The 16606-nt window shown below is 45.5% G+C and overlaps 1 protein-coding gene across 5 annotated transcripts in view; it reads right to left on the bottom strand.

The window, feature by feature from the left end:
• LOC111950311 (arginine--tRNA ligase, cytoplasmic-like) overlaps window positions 1-16606 on the bottom strand; it is a 33433-nt gene that overhangs the window by 10293 nt on the left and 6534 nt on the right. For all 5 annotated transcript variants that reach the window (XM_023967782.2, XM_023967783.2, XM_070434428.1 and 2 more), the window contains 8 exons: window positions 4635-4735; window positions 4389-4510; window positions 3902-4022; window positions 3534-3663; window positions 2681-2785; window positions 1577-1755; window positions 909-1018; window positions 13-118 (listed from right to left, as the gene is read on the bottom strand). In XM_023967782.2, the coding sequence (XP_023823550.1) occupies window positions 13-118; window positions 909-1018; window positions 1577-1755; window positions 2681-2785; window positions 3534-3663; window positions 3902-4022; window positions 4389-4510; window positions 4635-4735 (974 nt within the window). The remainder of the gene's footprint in view (window positions 1-12; window positions 119-908; window positions 1019-1576; window positions 1756-2680; window positions 2786-3533; window positions 3664-3901; window positions 4023-4388; window positions 4511-4634; window positions 4736-16606) is intronic.

The following is a 16606-nucleotide window of genomic DNA, read 5'->3' as shown; positions in this document are numbered from 1 at the left end:
CATCTATCTCACCTTGTCTCTGTCTTTCTCCTTGAGTTTGTCCATGGACCTCTTCAGGCCTTCGTCCAGCAGGTCCATCAGYCTCACCGTGTCCCCAGACCGAGTCTTAAACTTCTTCCTGAAGAGACAGACGGAAGGACAATACTCACTCAACACTTCAGGAACTCTTCCATTCCTTCACCATTAATCCAACATAACTGGATCTGTGAAAAAAGTGGTGGTCTTACATCGCTCTATCCAATCATGTTCAATGAGTAAAATCATGTTCAATTAATTATTATGAGAAACGATGTGTGCTATTCCACTTTCTAGTATTTGACTGAGTGAACAGTGTTTGAACAGGGCTTCAGCTTCCTCTCAGCCCAACAGTGGAGTACCAGGCTCTAACCACAAACCACCACTTAGCTTGCTCCTCTCACCACCCCTCCAGCCTCTTACGACCAACACAACCCATTCTGACTGTGTTTGATGCTTTATTAATGCACTGGGTGATATTGTCTGCTCGGTAATTAGACTCCTAGTAGTCATACACACAACTAGATGATGTGTGACCAATGGGCCAATACAGCAAATGAATGGACAAATAAAACCTAAGAGTGCTAATTCAATATGCTGATAGGCTCACGCAGCAGGTGGGTCGGTGGTCTCTTGAATGGCCCAATACAGTATACAGCGCTATGAATGTTTAATTAGGCATATGTCTGTTGCCATTACGTGATTGTTGGCGTATGTGAATCTGGAGCGTGTTCATTAGACACCAAATGGAAGAAAACGTACTAAAACAAGAAGGGCTCATTTGACTTGTCCAATAAGAAGCACTCATTTTAGTTTTCTGTAAACTTTTGTTTGTTTTTGTGCGCTAATGAATACGACCCTGAAAAAAAATTCAGTAATTTGTAGACACTCACTTATCCTCTCCCAGCACCACTCCAAAGCCAGCATGCTCCACTCGTGTCACCTTGGGGTCGTACCAGCCAATCATCTGAGCCGCTGCAAACACCACCTGGAAGTGGGTGCCCTGTAGTGAAAAAAAAAACATACGCATAATTAACTACAGTCATGAATTGGGCACCAGTTAAATGTTTAGACCGAGTTTGACAGGCTAATAAGGATGGTTGCAAAACATTGCAAATAAACCTAATGACTTCACATGTACGATCCACTCCAGTAGAACATTTTACAGACAAAAAATGAGAGTGAACACACAGACAAGCCAATCATTGTGGTGTTGAACTGCAGTGAGAGGGCAGTACTCTGGAGTCCTCTACTCATGCCTGTCACTGACAGTATCTTACTTCTCTCCGGCTCAGAGAAACCAAGACACAGACAACTGACCCTGAGTGGATTACCTTTTCAGCAGGTGACACCGGTGGCGTCACACAGCGAGGACCTCAGAGGCACAACAGAGCTAGCCTGGTCCCAGATCTGTTTGTACTCTTGCCAACTCCAATGCTGTCATTGTAAAAGCCAAACATGTGGCATGACAGCAAAAAAACAGACTAGCACTCAGGCAATAATATTGGCTTTTTTGGGGGGGGGGGGGGGGGGGCTCTGCCTCCCTCAACCCCCTCCTCACCTGGCCGCTGTCCGTCACGTAGATGATGATGTCTGCCTTCTCGTCAAAGAGCCGCTGGCGCAGGGCGGCCAGGTCTGAAGTGTCGTATGTGTAGCCCCCGTCAGACTTCACCACCGTCAGGGGGATCTGTTGGCCCGGGGCAAACACTATCTTACGTCCCTCGTCCATCTCCACCAGGCCTGGAGAGGGAGAAAGAGAGAAAAAATAATTGCTGAGTCAACAGTGCCCCCTTCTGGACACGTACACACTACAGCAAACACTGTACAGTACACAGCAGGAGTTCCCAACCTTTTTCCCCAGTTTAATTTGAGGGACCTAGAAAAATCTTGCTTTGAAGCTAATTTCCTGCAATTCTACATAGTTTAGCAAAACTCAGGATATATTTTAGGTAGGCTATACATATTTTCTTTTRGGGCTCCCGAGAGGAGCAGCGGTCTAARGCACCTCATCTCAGTGCAAGAGGCGTCACTAGAGTCCTTGGTTCGAATCCAGGTTGTATCACATCCGGCCGTGATTGGGAGTCCCATAGGGCGGCTCACAATTGGCCCAGCGTCGTCCAGGTTTGGCCGGGTTGGGCCGTCATTGCAAATAAGAATTTGTTCTGACTTGCCTAGTTAAATATGTTTCTTTTTTTTAAATACAGAAAGTGAATAGATCAATTGATAGCGACAGAGTCAGACATTATATGAGACTTCCCAAGCAAAGTCACATTTCTTTGACTTCTCAACTTTAGAAGGTCATAGCTCAACTTCTGAATGTCAGAGAAACAATCCAAAGATATTCCTATGTGCATCAGGGCTGCATCTTCCTCTGGCATTTTACCTTGTTTCTAGCCTAAAGCTTTGCAGATGTATGTGCTGTTTTAGATCGGTATAAACAACTGAATATTATTTACTTTTTTTTACCCCTCAAACCAAGAAAGGTCCCATACCCCCCCACGAAAAGTTGTCTCCCCCTATGGGGGTTGTGCCCCCTTGGCTGGGAATCCCTGCAGTACAGCAACCCACCTGAGGTGAAGAGTACAATCTTAATATGAACAACATTAATATCAACTGACTGACAACGTAAAGCTATCTTTGTTTTGCTTGATTTAAACTGACTGACCTTTGGCCTCAAACTCTTTGACCACAGCGATCATTTTCTCCTGATAGAAGGACTCTCCTCTCTCGATGATCTGGATGTCCAGACAGTTGTAGACCTTCTGGAATTCTACGAGACAAAAAGACAAGAGTTGGATCTGTGTTGGAGTTCAGTAGCAACACTAGGGGGAAATCAACACCAACTACATCGTATGTCTTTGGATGAGACACGAGAAAGTAAAGTCACTCGTTGAGGAAATGAAGGAGAAAGAAAAGGATGGAGCAACCCAAATGCCCTTCCTCAGCTGGGTCTCAGTGGGGACAAGACTGCTGACTAATGAAGGCATTGAGTTTCTCTCCCTTCAGTCATCCCGCTCTCCCCGTCTGCCACATCAAGCTTTAAATCCTCCCAGAGATCACACAATATGGAGCACTGTGACACCTCAGGCCTGCCATGCCCTTATCATACACGCCCACACACGCGTTCTCACACACACACACACACACACACACACACACACACACACACACACACACACACACAGCCCAATGAAACCGAACTGAAAATAGAGCAGTCACCATGAAAACTCATCACCCCATGTGAACCCCCCATTTTGACGATGTCAATAACTCCAATATGGCAAACGCCACAACTTCATCTGTCTGTCTGATTGTGACCTATCATTAAAAGCTGAACTACTGTACTAGGCCTATATTTTTGTGAATTTACTTCTGATAATGTTGTCTTTAGGACTCTAGTTACTTTCGACTCTTCACAGTAATTGGCATTAGGTCTAACTAACCCTTGAACAAAACGTAGCCTTTACTATAATTTCTTACTTTCATCACCCCTTCATCTATCCATTCATCGCACCCACCATTCCTGGAAACGTCACAGATGAGGTTCCATCCTTTGATGAAGGCTGGGTCTTTGCTCTGCAGCTTGACCACACACTGGTAGGCCCTCTTCTTAAAGTCCTCCTCCTCGTCAAAACGCTTCTTAGACTCCTGGCACAGACAGACAGGGAGGAATCACTCATATCATCAGGGGAGACAATAGGTAACATATTTGATGACAGTTAGTGAGGAACAGTATGTAGTGTATGCCTAGGACAGTCTACACAACTCAACATTTGCCCAGAGGAACGGACATGCCATTTCTGATGTCATGCCCTTTAAGTATTTAAAAACCCACCACCTTCATCTGTAGTGGTCAATTTTATTCAATTTTTTGGGGTGGACTCACTTTGTAGAATGCCTGCAGATCTCCAATGGGAGGGGACACGGTCAGGTAGTTTGGGAACTTGTCCTGCAGGTGAGCGATGAGCATGCCAAACTGGGTGCCCCAGTCCCCCACATGATTCAGCCTAGGGAACACAACACAAACACATGCAGTGACGACATGGTAAACAAACAAACACACACACAAAAAAAAATAACAGGATATACTGCAGGGCAGGGAGTCAAATAAACTAACTGAAATGTAGGGGTTGCTCTGCCTCTGTTGGTATTCATTTGGCTTAGTCATGGTATATTACTGACTGACAACTGGTACAGCTGTTTGATAAGGTAACACAGAAACTCTACATACATTCATAGGTTATTATTGTTTAATTACTACATTTTAAGTAAATACCTGGTCATTTCTGTACCATAAAATAAAGTGATACCAGTACACTTCAAAAAAAGATCAACTGAATTTATGTCTGTCACATTTTGACTGATTTACTGACCTCAACACGTCGTAGCCTAGGAACTCAAACAGGCGACACATGCTGTCCCCGATTATGGTGGAGCGCAGGTGACCTACGTGCATCTCCTTGGCAATATTTGGAGATGAGAAATCCACAACCACCTAGAAAACACACACATCCACATAAGATTCGTCCAATAGCTTTCGTGGGACATAACAGATTCAAGCACATTTAGAAAGGGAAAAGGGCAACGGTTGGGTCCATAAAAGCAGGATATTAGCCTACCTTCTTCTTGCTCTCTAAGGGAGGAGGTTGGACACCACTGAGTAGCAGGTTGGTCAGCAGTTTGGACACAAACGATCTCTTAAGGTGAACATTGATGAACCCTGAGAGCACAAAAAGTTATGTAACACAAAAGACAGAAGGAGCCAGACGTTTCACCTAGAGTGATCACATTTAAAGTGCGGGACAAGAGAATGATTTTGCAGGACATCCGCGAGACAGTGTAGCTAGCCTATATGAATGAAATATATTGGCAACCCCCCCCAAAAGAAGAATCATCTTCCCGCTCATGGTGTAGTGCTAACTTTTTAGGTGCCAGAGCGCAATAAAATTGTAAATGTACATTTCTCAAAGTCAGTACCAGTTGTGATATGGCCTATTGAATATCATTATAGAATTTACAGTACCAGTCAAATCCAAAAAGTCACGCCGGTGACGTGACAACGTGGGAGGACGTGCCCTGCGGTTCATATACAACTGTACGTCAGACCACACATTGCCTCTTATTTCTTCTCGCAAAGTTGACTGCTCCGCGGCTCCCGTTTTTCAGATCGCATCTTCAAGTCCCGGTAGTGTAAGCTAAACTCTGAGTTGTGTTTACTGTCAGTCTGTCACCAACAGCCTGTGACCTGTGGGTCAGAGTGTGAAATKCACCCTCCAATGCTGTGTGACAGCTCTTCCCTACCTATCCCTTTTATCGGAGGATATCGGGCTTCCTTGTCTTATGCCCACCAGCTAGTGTGTGTTGGCCACCGTACTCCGGTGCTAACCTTGTCAAGATATCCTCCACTGCTGTGCTTGTTTGAGGCCACCAGGCACTAGTCATCCTTCGACTATATAAAACTTGAGCGGGTCAATCCCCTAGATAACCACATCTAGGAAGATTGTTAGCCTAGCCAGCTATAAAATGTGAATTCGGATTGCTTCCCCCTGGTATTCCCTATCCATTGGTATTACTAGCATGCTACAAGCTAGCTAGTTTACCCACTCCACCTAGCTGCCAATGTGTTGTCAGCATGGCTTACCAAACGACGGGCATTTGTGCGTGTTTTGCATAAATAAGCCTCCTGCTCCAGCCCTGTGGTCATAGCTCTAAAATTATTTTGCAGGTGCTGTACAGCTCCCGACACATTATTGTAGATCTCTACCCTTACTGTGTATTGTGGTAGCTGTTGTATACAGTCTCCAGTCATCATTATATTAGTTAATTGACGAATCAGTGTACTGCATAAGAAATGTTTTATATTTATATTTTATCATTTATTTTCTTCACGAGAGAACACCGCATCACCTTGATGCTGTGCATGCATGGCTGCTCCTCTTGTGGAGCTGAACTACAAGTAGAAGATGGTCATGACCGGTGCCCCGTCTGCCTAGGCATTGGCCACCAGCGTGAGGCCCTTTCTGATCCCTGCAATAACTGCGCCATCCAGCCTGTGAAGGAAGTGCAGCTAGCCAGAGTTAAGGGCCTGGTTTTCACAGATAATTTGCGTTGATTCAAGCCCCCTGAGTCGGGACTCTCTAGCACACCCTCCAGAATGGGGGACGCAACAGAGGACTCAGATAGCAGGTCATCATCCTGACTGTTCACTCGGGCATCCAACCGGCACTTTAGTGACCAGGAAGACGACACGCCCAATATGGTGAAGGAGGTGCCAACCACTGTTGTGGATCCATTCAGTCTCAACGCTAAAGATGGGTCAGAGGAGTCATTCCGAGGCTCTGAAGAAAGCTCTGCCTCACTACGTGCGGTCCTGCACGCGGCCTTAGCTAGGCTAGAGCTTGATAATTCTCAAGCCACAGCCCCTGCAGCTAACCCATTCTTTAAGAATGTATTTTTTATTTAACCTTCATTTAACTAGGCAAGTCAGTTAAGAACAAATTCGTATTTACAATGACGGCCTACCAAAAGGCCTCCTGCGGGGACGGGGCCCTGGGATTTWAAAAAAAATACAATATACAGTGGGGAGAACAAGTATTTGATACACTGCCGATTTTGCAGGTTTTCCTACTTACAAAGCATGTAGAGGTCTGTAATTTTTATCATAGGTACACTTCAACTGTGAGAAACGGAATCTAAAACAAAAATCCAGAAAATTACATTGTATGATTTGTAAGTAATTAATTTGCATTTTATTGCATGACATAAGTATTTGATCACCTACCAACCAGTAAGAATTCCGGCTCTCACAGACCTGTTAGGTTTTCTTTAAGAAGCCCTCCTGTTCTCCACTCATTACCTGTATTAACTGCACCTGTTTGAACTCGTTACCTAACCCCAAGAACACCATCCCAACCGTGAAGCATGGAGGTGGAAACATCATTTTTTGGGGATGCTTTTCTGCAAAGGGGACAGGATGACTGCACCGTATTGAGGGGAGGATGGATGGGGCCATGTATCACGAGATCTTGGCCAACAACCTCCTTCCCTCAGTAAGAGCATTGAAGATGGGTCGTGGCTGGGTCTTCCAGCATGACAACGACTGAAAAGACACAGCCAGGGCAACTAAGGAGTGGCTCCGTAAGAAGCATCTCAAGGTCCTGGAGTGGCCTAGCCAGTCTCCAGACCTGAACCCAATAGAAAATCTTGGAGGGAGCTGAAAGTCCGTATTGCCCAGCGACAGCCCCGAAACCTGAAGGATCTGGAGAAGGTCTGTATGGAGGAGTGGGCCAAAATCCCTGCTGCAGTGTGTGCAAACCCGGTCAAGAACTACAGGAAACGTATGATCTCTCGTAATTGCAAACAAGGTTCTGTACCAAATATTAAGTTCTGCTTTTCTGATGTATCAAATACTTATGTCATGCAATAAAATGCAAATTAATTCTTACAAATCATACAATGTGATTTTCTGGATTTTTGTTTTAGATTCTGTCTCTCACAGTTGAAGTGTACCTATGATACAAATTACAGACCTCTACATGCTTTGTAAGTAGGAAACTGCAAAACGTCAGTGTATCAAATACTTGTTCTCCCCACTGTAAATATTGGACAAAACACACATCACAACGAGACAACAACAATACATAAAGAGAGACCTAAGACAACATAGCAAGGCAGCGACACATGACAACACAGCATGGTAGCAACATAACAACGTGGTAGCAGCACAAAACATGGTACAAACATTATTGGGCACAGTCAACAGCACAAAGGTCAAGAAGGTAGACAACAATACGTCACACAAAGCAGCCATCACTCTCAGTAAGAGTGTCCATGACAGTCTTTGAATGAAGAGATTGCGATAAAACTGTCCAGTTTGAGTGTTTGTCCAGTCGCAAGCTGCAGCGAACTGAAAAGAGGAGCAACCCAGGGATGTGTGTGCTTTGGGGACCTTTAACAGAATGTGACTGGCAGAACGGGTGTTGTATGTGGAGGATGAGGGCTGCAGCAGATCTCTCAGATAGAGGGGAGTGAGGACTAAGAGGGTTTTATAAAGAAGCATCAACCAGTGGGTCTTGCGATGGGTATACAGAGATGGACAGTTTACAGAGGAGTATAGAGTGCAGTGATGTGGAGCATTGGTGGCAAATCTGATGGACCGAATGGTAAAGAACATCTAGCCGCTCGAGAGCACCATTACCTGCCTATCTATAAATTATTTCTCCGTAATCTAGCATGGGTAGGATGGCCATCTGAATCATGGTTAGTTTGGCAGCTGGGGTGAAAGAGGAGTGATTACAATAGAGGAAACCAAGTCTAGATTTAACTTTAGCCTGCAGCTTTGATATGTGCTGAGAGAAGGACAGTGCACCGTCTAGCCATACTCCCAAGTACTTGTATGAGGTGACTACCTCAAGCTCTAAACCCTCAGAGGTAGTAATAACACCTGTGGGAAGACGGGCATTCTTCTTACCAAACCACATGACCTTTGTTTTGGAGGTGTTCAGAAAAAGGTTAAGGGTAGAGAAAGCTTGTTGGACACTAAGAAAGCTTTGTTGTGGAGCATTTAACACAACATCCGGTGAGGAGCCAGCTGAGTATAAGACTATCATCTGCATATAAAATGGATGAGAGAGCTTCCTACTGCATGAGCTATGTTGTTGATGTAAATTGAGAAGAGCGTGGGGCCTAGGATTGAGCCTTGGGGTACTCCCTTAGTGACAGGCAGTGGCTGAGACAGCAGATTTTCTGACTTTATACACTGCACTCTTTGAGAGAGGTAGTTAGCAAACCAGGCCAAAGACCCTCAGAGACAATAATACTCCTTAGCCGGCCCACAAGAATGGAACGGCCTACTGTATCAAAAGTTTTGTCCAAGTCAATAAAAATAGCAGCACAATATTGCTTGGAATCAAGGGCAATGGTGACATCATTGAGGACCTTTAAGGTTGGAGTGACACATCCATAACCTGAGCGGAAACCAGATTGCATACCCGAGAGAATACTAGACATCAAGAAAGTTTTTCCAACACTTTTGATAAACAGGGCAAAATAGAAATAGGCCTAGAACAGTTAGGATCAGCTTGATCTCTCTCTTTATTTAAAGGACAAACTGTGGCTGCAATGGAAACCTCCCCAAAAAGGAGAGACAGGTTAAAAAGGTTGGAGATAGGCTTAGCGATGATAGGAGCAGCAACCTTAAAAAAGAAAGGGTCTAAAACCATTGGACCCAGACGTTTTTTGGGGGTCAAGTTTAAGGAGCTCCTTCAGCACCTCGGACTCAGTGACTGCCTGCAGGGAGAAACTTCGTAGCGGGGGAGGGGAAAAAGAGGGATAAACATCAGAAATGTTGGACGGGCAAGGAGGCATGGCTGAGTCAAACAGGAATCCTGACTTAATGAAGTGGTGATTAAAGAGCTCAGCCATGTGCTTCTTGTCAGTAACGACCACATCAACATTAAGGGACATGGACCGCTGTGAGGGGGGTTTATTCTCCAGGTCTTTAAACGTTTTCCAGAGAGAGCGAGAGCGAGAGAGAGAGAGCTGCTCCTTAAAGTAACTTTGGCCTTCCGGATAGCCTGAGCACACTTATTTGTCATTTGCCCGAACGATAGCCAGTCAGCTTGAGTATGCGTGTGCCGAGCCTATCGCCAAATGCAATTCTTGAGGTGGAGTAACTCTAAGATCACGGTCAAACTAAGGGCTGAAACTAGGGGCTTCTTTATGGGGGTGCGTTTGTTAACAATACCACTGAAAATATTAAAAAAGAAGGTCCAAGCGCCTTCGACAGAGGGATAAAGCTGATTCTTTACCATTTTACAGAGGCTAGTTCATGAAGGAAGGCTTGGTCATTAAAGTTTTTTAGCAAGCGTCTATGACAAATCAGGACATGTCATTTCACATGAGCAGCCATTACGAACACAGGCTGTAAAACAGTGATCACTAAGATCATTACAGAAAACACCAGACTGATACCTATCAGGATTATTTGTGAGGATAACATTGAGGAGAGTAGCCTTTTCTGGGTGTTTGGAGTCATACCTTGTGGGATTGGTGATAATCTGAGAAATATTTAGGGAGTCCCATTGCTTTAGAACCTGGTCAGGTGGTGTAAGCATGTCCCAGTTTAGGTCACCTAGCAGGACAAATTCAGACTTAGTGTAAGGGGACAGGAGAGAGCTTAGGGCAGGTAGGGTACAGGTCGGTGTTGATGGAGGACGATAGCACCCAGCAACAGTCAAGAGCTATTTGAAAGTTTAATGCTTAAAAACAGCAATTCAAATTCTTTGGGGACAGACTTGGAGACAACCGAGCACTGAAGGTGATCCTTGGTAAAGATTGCCACTCCCCCACCTTTGGAAGATCTGTCTTGCCGAAAAAGGTAATAACCAGAAAGGTTAACATCAGTATTCAAAACACTCTTTCTTAACCACGTCTCAGTAATGACCAACACATCTGGACTGGAGCTGTGAACCCACACTTTCAACTGATCCATTTTAGGTAATACGCTTCTAGAGTTAACATGCAGAAAACCCAGGCTTTTACAAGAGCAGAAATCAGTGAAGCAGATATCAGTGCACAAGTCAGAATTGGGGCTAGCAACAGGAGGTGTGCCAGGGTGTACATGCACATTTCCAGAAATCATCAACAGTAATACAATCAAGGCACGGCATAGGACATGGAGAACTCTGCAGTGCTGATTTATGACATCTGAATGTGCATCAGATGCCAACAAGATCATATTGTACAGCAATTTCATCAGGTAACATGAATACAAAGCCGGCGAGAGGTGGTTAGAATAAGATGGGAGGCCAAAAGTCAGTGTAACCAATAGAGAGTCAGAGTCCCGAGTCCGAGACCAAACAGTCTGACCCACGGTTGGGTAAAGAAAGTTGGTAGTCAACAAAGTATGCAGGAGTCATGAGGCAAATAGCAAAATGGCCAAGATTTTTTTTAAATATATAACGACTTTGGGCTAGCCATTGTAAGTTCCGAGTCACTCGCCCCAACAGTGTGTGCTGGAGGTGAGCGAAAGATCGGGAGAGAGGGGTGAGTGTGGTGGAGGTACCTGGACCAGACAGGGGGAGACAGGCCAGGGCAGATGGTGAACAGATCGGCAGTTGGAATCCAAGCAGCAGTGCAGCAGGCAATGGGAGTAGGTGTCACACCCACTTGGGATAAGCTTTTATTTCTGGAGGCAGATTTCTTGTAGAAAATGCCAGTGACTGGTCTTTAAACAGCAGGAGGGGGCTTCAGAGGACGCTTCAAAGACTCCTGACACTTGTTGGGCCCAAAGGCCTTTTATTTCACACCTTAGTGCTAATTGAATTTGTATCTGGCCTGTCCTTGCAAGCCTGGGAGCCTTAACTCAGCATTCAGTCCCCATAAAGTAAAATATATCATTGTAATGTAGTTTATTATTTATTTATTTTTCTTCATGGCTTTCAAAATAGCATCAGACCAAACAATACTCACTCAGTTCCAGGTTGGAATGGTGTCCTCAGGTCTCTGCTGTTTGTTGGCTAGAGCACCCTCCACATAGCTTGGAAAAATAAATTACCTTGAAAGCAGTAATCTCTCCAGTTAATTTTGGTCAAAATTAGGTTGTAGGTTTGGAGTTTGAGCGAAGGCCATGCTGTGGAGGGTAGCATCCTGCATATGTACCTGCCGAAAAATCTAAGTTTATCTAACTCCAAATCTATCCTTTCGTAAAAAAACATGTTAAAAAGAAGACCCCGGCAGCTACACCGTTCAGTGTGCCACCTTCACCAGCTTTTCTTATGGCGCTTCAGAGATGCTGGGCTCACCCACGGGCTCTTGCCCACCACAGCAAGGACAGTGGGACGCTATCTGACATGCACGACGCAAAACAACATGGGATGAATGCATAGCAGAGCTAATGCTCTTCCCAGATGAAGCACTGAAGGATGATGCCCGCTGCCCCAGACCTCAGTGCAGGGCCACAGATGAGCTACTGTCACGGGCCTACGACTTAACGGCTCACATGGCCCGCATTGGGAACTCCCTCTCAGTGCTCATGCAAGCACAGAACAGGGTGCTCCAGTCAGAGCACGCAGACCTGGACCTCTGCAACCTGAATGACGCATTTGCGTTCATGACCAGAGAGCTAGGCAGACTGATATCCGCCCTTGTTGTGACTCGTTGCCAGGTCTGGCTCGCCCAAGCCCCAATGTTCGATGACTCCAGAGGGGCGCTGAGCAAGCTCCCAATGGTCCCCGGACTGCTCTTCGACCCCGCGGCTGAGCGGGCCATTGAGCGTAGAAAACAGCGCAATAAAAATGTATTGGTATTAAATGTTTCATCGATGAGAACATTTGCAGAATGTCGGCCCAGTTCCATCTCGCTCCATACTCTACCACCGGTGGCCACTGGGCTTCCTCTCCTCACAATATTTATTGGCGAGTGAAATTCCAACCGGATGCTTTAGATTGATACATCCAGTTAACTTCACTAGGGTAGGGGGCAGCATTCGGAATTCTGGATGAAATGCATGCCCAATTTAAACTGCCTGCTTCTCGGGCCCAGAAGATATGATATGCATAGAACTGGTAGATTTGGATAGAAAACACTCTAAAGTTCCCAAAATGGTTAAAATAGTGTTTTCCTTTTAAATTGACGACATTATTGTCCGGTTGAAATATTATCAATTATTTAGGCTAAAAACAACCTGAGGGTTGAATATAAACAGCGTTTGACATGTTTCTATGAACTTTACGGATACAATTTGGATTTTTTTGTCTTCCTGTTTTGACTGCGTTTGAGCCTGTGGATTACTGAAGAAAACGCGCAAAACAAAACTGAGGTTTTTGGATATAAAGAGACTTTATCGAACAAAATAAACATTTATTGAGTAAATGGAATGTCTGCAACCTATTTCATGGTCCCGAAGAAAGGCTTCTGTCCAGTTGGATTTAAAACGGTTCAATGTTTTCCTAAAAGTCCCCCCTTTCACATGTTGTGGACAGTCAACTTTCTCCAAACCGTAGCCACAGGGAAATGGTTCACGTCCTTGGACTTAAAAGATGCTTACTTTCACATTCCTGTGTTCGCCTTCCAAGGCCATGCATACCAGTTTGTGGTATTAGCCTTTAGGCTCTCCCTCTCCCTCTATCCTTCCTTACCTCGACGACTGGCTCATCTATGCCCCCACTCGCAAGTGTGCGGCCGAGGGCACAGCGCTGACACTGACCCATGTCAGCGCACTGGGTTTTACCATGAACAAACGGTAACTTAACGCCAAGCCAAAAGGTCACCTTTATTGGTATGGCTCTGAACTCCCGCACTATGAGGACATGTATACCACCTCAGCGCATGGACAGCATTCTTCTTCTTCTAAAACAATTCCAGTTGAATGCATTGGTGAAGGTACGAACGTTCCAACAACTGATGGGCATGCTCGCGGTGGCCTCCGCAGTGACACCATTAGGCCTGCTTTCTTTAAGGCCACTACAAGTGTGGGTCAACGACCTCCGCTTGGACCCCAAGGAGGACAGAAACACCAAAACACAGGTGACAAGGGAACGCTAATCTGCTCTGCGGCCGTGGAGGAAGAGAGCCTACCTAACTACAGGTGTCGCTCTCGGATCAATTCCGAAAAGGCGGGAAGTAGTGAAGACCGACGCTTCACTAACAGGCGGTGGAGCAGAGTGGCAACACAGGTCTGTATGGGGGAAGTGGTGCCTCAGACAGAGGAAAGCGTACATCAATGTGCTAGAACTTCAGACCTAACCCTGAATCCCTTTCTGCCTGTTCTCAAACACAAACATATTCTGTTACGATCAGACAATTCATTGACAGTGTTCCACATCAACCATCAAGAGGGAACGAGGTCTGTACTGTCCCTACAGGTGGCCCAACAACTCTTGGTTTGGGCCCTACCACATCTGGCATCCCAACGAGCCTTTCATCTCCCAGGCAAGGTAAACGAGGTGGCAGATTTGTCGCAACAGAAACCGCCCCTGGGGGAAATGGAGGCTTCACCCAGAAGTACCGAAGATATGGCAGCGGTTCGGAACAGCACACGTGGAACTGTTCACCTCGGATCGAACATCCCACTGCTCCCTCTACCAGAAAGAACCAGAGTCCAAGAGCCCCCTGGGCATGGACGCCTTAGCTCACACATGGCCAGAGGGCCTACCGTATGCTTTCCTTCCAACCCACTGATCTTAGCAACATTGCATCTCAGGCTCAGCACAGGCTGCTGCTTGTAGCTCCCAGATGGCCAACGAGACCCTAGTTTCCAACCCTACTCAATCTTATGGAGGGAGAACCATGGCAGCTCCCTGACAGACAGGACCTGCTCTCACAGTTGGATGGCAGGATATGGCATCTCAGACCAACTACAGCTATGGGTGTGGCCTCTGAAGAGCCCGACCCTCTACTGACCAGCTGCAATCCTGCTTTTATCGAGACGTTACAGAACGCCAGAGCTCCATCGACCAGGATGATGTACGCTGGAAGCTGTTTACCGAATGGTGCTCTACCAGGGCGGAGGATTCGGTGTCCTGCTCTGTACCTGTTATACTGAGCCTCCTTCAGAAACTATTGGACTCAGGTCGCTCTGCCTCTACCTTGAAGGTGTACGCCTCAGCCATATCGGCTAACCATTTATGCATCGATGGAAAATCAGCAGGGGCCCACTACCTCATCTGCCAATTCTTACAAAGTGTCCGCCGGCTGCATCCCCCCAGGACCTTCTGTGTGGCATCCTGGGACCTGCCACTAGTACTGGAGGCTTTGACAAAACCTCCTTTCAAGCATACGGAGAAGCCGGACATAAAATGGTTGTCTGAAAATGGCGTTCCTCTTAGCCATTTCATCAGCAAAATGTGTGAGTGAGCACTACACGCTCTCTATGAGCCTGGTCTGCCTACGGTGAAAGGCAGATGACATAGGCGTGACCTTATGGCCCAATCCAGCCTTTTTGCCTGAGGTTCACATCAATCCAGCCATCGAGCTGGCGGCCTACTGCTCCCCTCCTGATTGCGGAGGAGGAGCGAGCAAATCTCGTGTCCAAATCACGTCGCATCCTGCCACACCATGGGCTCTGCCATTCTTCCAGTKGCACTGGTGCATTAGGTTAGTAGTGCTATTCCTCGTGACTTTGTTGGTCATCCACACTTTCAAACGTACTGACGTCTGAAAGGTATGAAGTAGAACGGAAGTTACTTTAAGTTTTTTTTTTTTTAACTGCATTGTTGGTTAAGTGCTTGTAAGTAAGCATTTCACAGTAAGGTCTACACCTGCTGTATTCGGCGCATGTGACAAATAAAATATGAACTATGATTCTACAAACATCTGGAAGACCGTCAGTACTTTCCTGTCACTGAATCTTTTGGGCGAGAAGATTCTCTGAGACAGTGCGTGGTCTGACGTACGGTTTCATATGAACCGCGGGGGCACGTCCCCCCACGCTGTGACGTCACCGGCGTGACTTTGTTGTTATTATTATTGCTTGAACCTGCGCGGAGCGCAAGGGATATAATCCATACTTTTAACTGTACCTACAGTCTTCCAGGTATTCGAATAACCATAGTTACATTCCTAACTTCTGTTAAACTATATAGCCTTCCTATATTTTGTTTCAAACCAAACACATTCTGCCTAGTGGCGCACACTGTTGCGTTTTGGCCACTTGAGAAAAAAACAGACATTTCCGCTAACAATCCTAAAATCTCATAAGAAATTAGGTGGTGTTTTTGGTGTAAGAGTAATGTTATACTATGCTATTACATTTGGTTGTAACTTTACTAAACAAGCAACATTGTGAGAAGTGGCAGAGAGACGCTCCGGCAGCACTACACTCCTACACAGAATGAGCTAGTTGTGCACGTAGCCTACTCTAATTCCTTGCGAAAAATTTGGTGATGCAGACACGAGATACCACATGGTTGGCTGTTTCATAAATCTGGGAATATTTTTCCAAAGGAAACATTTCTGGTTGGTCTCAGGGAATGTAAAACAGTTAGGAATCGATACTTTTAAAATGTGATTGAGTTGAATGCGCATGGACAGCCTTAAGTTTTACAAAATTACCTTAGATCCTTCTGTCTAATATGGCTATTAACTTTTGTAGCTCTTCAGAAACTTGCATTTTGTAAGTAATTAGATCTAACTGTCCTCCCCAAGTTTAACTGGAATTTAAATCAGAAAAGATTTGAGAAATGTGACTGGTTGACGATAGAATATCAGATCTCAACAACGACTGGAGAAGTGTTTAACAGACCACATCCTTATAATATATATATATATATTTCAATAAGCGCAACGTGACTGCAAGAGACAGGTTGGAACGTCTGAAACACGGGACAAATCAACCTAAAAAAAATATATGATTGTTTGGTTGCAAATGATTGTTTGGTTGCAGGACAAAGGGCCAAAATGCGGGACAGTCCCGCATAATCCTGAACACGTGGTCAACTTAGTTTAACTGGATGTATCAATCTAAAGCATCCGGTTGGAATTTCACTCGCCAATAAATATTGTGAGGAGAGGAAGCCCAGTGGCCACCGGTGGTAGAGTATGGAGCGAGATGGAACTGGGCCGACATTCTGCAAATGTTCTCATCGATGAA

Source organism: Salvelinus sp. IW2-2015, linkage group LG23 (assembly GCF_002910315.2).
Source record: "Salvelinus sp. IW2-2015 linkage group LG23, ASM291031v2, whole genome shotgun sequence".
Taxonomy (NCBI): Eukaryota; Metazoa; Chordata; class Actinopteri; order Salmoniformes; family Salmonidae; genus Salvelinus; species Salvelinus sp. IW2-2015.
Note: the sequence above shows the minus strand (reverse complement) of the source record. Positions and strands in the feature narration are given on the sequence as shown.